Below are 6,048 nucleotides of genomic sequence, written 5' to 3' on the forward strand. Positions count from 1 at the left end.
TATTCAACTTGTAACCGAACTATAGATGTAATCAAAATCTCTAAAACCAAACAAAGTGCTCTGCTTTTTCCTACCTACAATTCCATCACCATCCATCCATCCCTGAGCTGCATAGAAAAAATGGAAAGCCCAGACCAAAATAGATAGGGTAAATCCAATGGCTGCAAGCAAGGAAGAAAGAGTCACCGTCCTCTTACAGCCGCTGTTGAACTTGAGGTTGTAGTCACCGGTGACAGCGGAGACGAAAGCTGGCAGAACCTATACGCCACCGTCTTGGGCTCAAATATGGTCATCACCTCCTTGTCGTAAGCCATGTCCTGACCATGTATTCAATCACACGGCACAAGGCAGTAAATCATCAGGAAACAGGAGATAAAATCATCCCATGGCACAAAAACATAATGAATTTGTATATATCGACAAACCCAATCAACTAGTGGATGCCACCAAAGAGGTTTTGCAGCTAATTAACATCAGGATCTATGGCTCGGTTCTTTTTCTTTTTAATGGAGAAAATATTCAAGTTGGAACCAAATTCAAGATGCAATCGTCTATCTCTGAAACCAAACAAATTACTATGTTTATTTCCTTCCTATGTTTCCATCCAACACATTTAAGTTATATTACTACTACATGATAATCATGCATCCATCCATCCATCCCTAAGCTTGAACAACATAGAGAAAAGGAAAGCCCCCAACTAAAAATTGTCAACTACCACTACATTAACAATTCATGTGCCCAAACCAAACCAAACATGATCTTGCTAGGGGAAATTAAAGGGCTGCAAGCAAGGGATGGAGGAAGGGTCGTCGTCTTCTTACCACCACTGTTCAACTTTATGTTGTAGTCGCCGACGTGGTGGCGCAGGGGCGTGAGCTCGCAGGAGACGGCTAGCTACACCGAGCCGTGGCCGTACCGGTTGCTGGGATGCACACAACCAACCAACACACACAAAAGCACATTATCATAAAATTGTAGATGTTATTTGAACTCTGGAAATGCCCAACACTTGGTTTCTCAACTTGAGTAGACCATCCGGATCAACGATGATTCCCTCTCGTGGTCGCAGTGTGAGAAGGAGTGGAGACAAGGGAAGCAGGATGCGGAGGAGGAACGAGATCTAAAAGTGAGAGGTATGCGTTGACTTGCAGAGCTTAGGAAGATCGAGAAATGATGAATCTGGCGAGGAGGATTTACTTCGAGGGCATGGCTTCCGAGCGCGAGAGGATGCCGCCGTTCCCGTCCTCGCCGCTAGTGGAGTTCATCTACTGGGCGAGAGGGGAGGGGAAATCCAAGGACCCATGAAGGAAAGCGAGGTGGGAGTGCATGGTGGGGATGCGTTCAACAAGCGTTCCATCGCTCCCGGAGCCTGTGGATGCCCTACCCTTTCTGTCACCGGAGCAGGCACACGATTGATTGTCTTTGAGGATGCTTAGCCCGATAGAGAGGGAGATTCGTTGTCCTGGGTCACCTTCAGAGTGATTCCCAAGCCCAAGCTATTCGATCCAGGAATTGCACACACTGGGGGCCGAGGGTGCAGTGAAGTGCTTTAATCTCTAGGTGTTGTTCGCCCTAGGGCAGGTTTTGGCTCTGAGGCAGATTGAGGAAGAGGCAGAGATTTTTTTTTTTGAGTAACTGCATACTTTATTAAAATCAGACATTCATATGGATACAGTTATGTCGGACAGAACAGAAAGCCACACATAATGGTCGAACGGGAGAGAAGAGGATGCCTTAGCTAGGGAATGAGCCTCCACATTGAGCTCTCACGAACGGGCAGAGTTTTTTTCTTTTAAAAAATACCTGTAACTTTATTCATACTCATAACAATTACAAGCTGATTTGGACCTAATATCCAAGAAAATACAAAGTAATTCCTATGACTAAGAATTACAACGAATCTAAGAATTACAATGAAATCTCTTGAAAACACATTCTTCGCGGTATCAATTTATGCTTGAAGAAATACTCTAAAAACTTCGGTAAAGAGGCTGCAATTGGACTGGATCAACGTTTTTTTTTAGATGAGCTCAGAGGGTGCACTTTTGGGCCGTTTGGCTTAAATCTTCCGACCAGGGGTCGTTCCTGGCCCAAGCGGCCCATGCAGATCACCCGGCAAAACCTCCACCTTATCCCCTCGCTATCCCCTGCCTCCTCCATTTCCAGCTCCACCACCTCTCGCCGGCTCCCCTCCCCCTCCCCCTCCTCTCTCGGCGGCCACCGCCGGGCCGCACAGAATGGTGGCGCCGGCTGCCGTCTCCACCTTCTCCTCCTCCTCCTCGTCTTCCTCTTCCGTCGCACCCAGGACCCACCGCCGCGGCCTCCTCAGCACCCGTGCGCCGCTGCCGCCGGCCCGGACCGTCGCCTCCTCCCGCGCGCCGCTGGTCGTGTCCAGCCCGCCGCCCACGCCCGCCCCCGCTCCGGGGCACGCCAAGGTCGACCGCTCCGGCCGGTTCTGCAGCCCCCGCGCCGCGCGCGAGCTCGCGCTGTGAGTGTGCCCCTTCCCTAACTAACCCAGCTTTCTCCCTCGGTTCTTGGTTTGGTCTGCGGTGCTGATAGATTGTATGGATGCTTCCTGCCGCCGTTGTTGCAGGATGGTCTCCTACGCGGCATGCCTGGAGGGCGCCGACGTGGTGCGGCACTTCGACCGCCGGGTGGCCGCGAGAAGAGGTAGCCCGCCTCTTAATCTCTGCTGCTGTAATCCGTGTGTGTGTCCGACTGCTCGAATTCCTAGTTCTTTTCGATTTATTGTGCATTTTAGTGAGCCAGCGGTAACATCAATGTACTACAGATTTCGTTTGCTCTCTGTCCTAAATTTTGAACATTTTGCAGAGCCTGGCTATGTTTTCAACAAGGCGTGCGTGCAGAGCTACAATTTTATGAGCTTTTGTGGGGGGCCTCTGGAGGTTGCGACGGAGGAGGAGGCCGAGAAGCTCATGAGTCAGAATGAGAAGGATTCGGCAAATGGTAATGACTATGACCATGCAACTTCACTCTTAAAATGCTAATCTTACTGAAACTGGAGCTGCAACTTTTAAATTGGGAATATGGAATGTTATGCAACTTGCTCTTGTCGAGGTCAGCTGTGTAACTGTTTGTAAAAAAATGCTTGGGCAAAACTTGTATGTATTACCTCAAATCCTGATCTTCTGAACTCTTCAGAGAACTTGATCACTGTTGCAGATTCAATGTTAGCATTGGAAGACTGTTCCTTTTATGTCCTAGGATAAGGATGTGTCGTGTGCTTTTCATGCGTTGTGCAGTATTGAGTAAATAATCATGTCTACTAGGATAAGGGTATAATAATGCGCGCGCACACAAAGTAAGAAGGAAATGATGGAAAATTTCAATTTGCTGCTGGGGTGATTTCCTGCATTGAAAGTTGAAGCTAGCAGAGATTGGACCTGTGACTGAAGATACCTAAAAAGTGTGCATACTGTAAAAGCTTGCCTTAGTCTGAATCTTGACGTGCAATTCCTTCGAAGGTTCAGGGATAAACTATAAAAGCAGTATCACCTACACATCACCCTTATCTGGCTTACTGGGCAGCGTTCCATTTTTTTAAGATGCCAAGCCTTTTTCTCCTGCTTGGACGACAATATGTAACCTCCACTTTGTCTCGACCATATGATTACATTTTGGTTATGTTTTGTTTATACATGGGGAAATGTCTCAGTCTTAGCATGGATGACCATTGCTGAACTCAGCTTAATTTAATATTTTGAACGGAGATCGACCTAAAAGTTGTTGGTCTTGTTAGTATATTAAGTAATAAGTATAGCAAAAGCTACGCGAAACAGTAGGAATTGACAAATTGCTTATTTCATGCTAGTAAGTTACTGATTTGTTCAATACCAGTTAGGCTTCAATATATCCTGTCTCGTGTTAACTGTGGTGTAGACACTTTGGTATAAAAAAAAATCTGAATAGAACAGAGTATTTTGGAGGAGCTTTCTGTACAAGTTGCTCCAGTAGTGTTTAGTTCTTTTGAAAAGAATTTCGCAGAAGTTTGCTTAATTATTTTTCTTGTAATTCAGAAGCAGAAGTTCTTTCAGCTCCTCCAAGGCTGGTGTACAACAATTTTGTGTTACGGTATGTTTAGATATAGTCGAATATCTATGTAATGCTTGTTCAGGTCTTGCAAAAAGTACCTTTCTAATTAGACATTTTCTGTGACAGATTGGCCCGGGACATGTTAGTGGCAGTTGCCGGTGGATGGGATCAGCATGTTGAAGTCATCAACAAAATAATTCCCCAACATTGGAAGGTTGATAATTGTTTCACAATTTGAATATTGGCCCATCAAATCCCTCCAAGTGTGCCTCAAGTTGCTCATATGTTTATAAGTTCAGTCCAAAGGCATGTATTATCAGGCGTCCAAGTTCAAACGTGTTTTACTAGTTTGTGATATCAAATATCTTTGGCTCAGTGCATGAAAAAATCACAACACAAATACCAGAAGTGAGTGAAACTGGATGGTTATTTAGGATCATTTGTTTGCCTTTACCTATTCAGTGTGCTGGAGTAGGGTCTCTCAATTTTGTCTTACAAAATTGGGCATGATGTGTTTTTATTTCAGTCCCAAGAATGGGCGAGTGATTCAGTAATCAATAGGAAGCTGACGTGTGTGGCATGAGTTTTGGCGCTACTACGTTCTTGAAATATCTGAACTGTTGCCAGCAAAAGAAAATTTGACTCGCTCCTAAAGCTCACCAGCTCACTTACTTTATGTGAAATAATGGCTTGCTTGCTGAACTTCTGCCTGTGATTTATCACCAGCTCAGTTACTAATTTACCCATTCGTATTTTGCAGTCTGGTTTGCTTACTAAGTTGCATCAATATTCTTTTGCTCATTCATTTAACATTTTCATTGGCAGGATGAACCTGTTGCAAGGATCCTAGAACTTTGCATTCTTCATATTGCCATGGCAGAGATGACATCGAAAGGAACTCCTCACAAAGTTGCCATTAATGAGGTTATTATTTTCTCTGCATGTCCTTCATATCTATGGTTTTGGCATACAAGCATTGAATATATGTGCCCCCTTGTTCATTATTGTTCAGGCGGTAGATCTGGCAAAGCGGTTTTGTGATGGAGGTGCTCCTCGGGTAATCAACGGATGCCTTCGAACCTATGTAAAGGATCACATGAACAATGGCACTAGTCAGGCAGCTGAACCAAAGCCATAAAGTTTCTGTAAATATGTATTACAAAGGCGGTTCAAACTGGTCCTGGGTTGAAAAAAAAAAGGATTGGCAGTTGAAACTACAAAAGCACGGAGAAAACCTAGCTCTGTTCTGCCAATCCCATTCAGGGTGAACCTGAAATTAGGCAAAGAAGCTGGGCTCGCGAAGATCTAGAAATATCCTCAAATGTTTCACTGGCCATTACTCCAGAAGCACGACCTATATGCTGATGATGCACGCTCACCGAAAGCAACTGAGGGATACTTACTATTTCTAACAGCTTTTGCACTCGCTAAACCCTGTGGTTCATTGGATGACAAGTGTTGTAAACTTTGTGTGAATGTAAGATTGTACATCTGCTGAACTCGCAGTGCCATGCCGGTCCTGCTCAATAGTTAGAAAGGCGGAATTTAGAGAGGATATTTGTAAGATACATGCATTCTAATGTTTGGATACAATAGTTTATAACTTTATTTGCATGTCGTTTCTATCATATTTTTAAAATTTATATACCCCCAAACCTGTTAGGTTTTTAGTTTCCTAACAATTTTGAAACCGGCAGGATGCAAACTAGCAAAGCAGACAATTTTGTGTTGGTTTATACGAGTTCTCCCATGTTTTTTTGGGTGTGTTGCAAACTGTGGCCCTCCAAAGAGGGCTAGATTATTCATTAACATCCAAAGCTATGTACAGACAGAAGTCTCCCAGTAGGGAGAGTCATGGCTTCAAGAGCCATTTTAGTTCTACATGAAGCTTCACTGCATCTGAAACTACAACAGAGGAGGTAGAGCGATGCCTACAAGCTCTCTTGGCAAGAGAATGAGCTGCCAGATTCAAAGTTCGAGGAATGTGAGAGA

General features: G+C 44.6%; 1 protein-coding gene across 1 annotated transcript; it reads left to right on the plus strand.

The window, feature by feature from the left end:
• Positions 1–2,152: 2,152 nt before the first annotated feature.
• Positions 2,153–5,664, plus strand: LOC123095621 (transcription antitermination protein NusB). The gene is made up of 7 exons (XM_044517147.1): positions 2,153–2,491; positions 2,597–2,673; positions 2,836–2,970; positions 4,041–4,095; positions 4,183–4,270; positions 4,882–4,980; positions 5,069–5,664. The coding sequence occupies exons 1-7, from the start codon at positions 2,241–2,243 to the stop codon at positions 5,192–5,194; spliced, it is 831 nt and encodes a 276-aa protein (XP_044373082.1). The 5' UTR covers positions 2,153–2,240; the 3' UTR covers positions 5,195–5,664.
• Positions 5,665–6,048: the final 384 nt, after the last annotated feature.

The sequence above is a fragment of the Triticum aestivum genome, chromosome 4D (assembly GCF_018294505.1).
Source record: "Triticum aestivum cultivar Chinese Spring chromosome 4D, IWGSC CS RefSeq v2.1, whole genome shotgun sequence".
Taxonomy (NCBI): Eukaryota; Viridiplantae; Streptophyta; class Magnoliopsida; order Poales; family Poaceae; genus Triticum; species Triticum aestivum.

What these genes read in the sequence shown, in the direction of transcription:
- LOC123095621 (XM_044517147.1), top strand. Translation starts at nt 2,241, where the DNA reads ATGGTGGCGCCGGCTGCCGTCTCCACCTTCTCCTCCTCCTCCTCGTCT. An exon ending in GCCGCGCGCGAGCTCGCGCT is followed by an intron (nt 2,492 to 2,596) that starts GTGAGTGTGCCC and finishes CCGTTGTTGCAG; the next exon opens with GATGGTCTCCTACGCGGCAT. An exon ending in ACAAAGTTGCCATTAATGAG is followed by an intron (nt 4,981 to 5,068) that starts GTTATTATTTTC and finishes ATTATTGTTCAG; the next exon opens with GCGGTAGATCTGGCAAAGCG.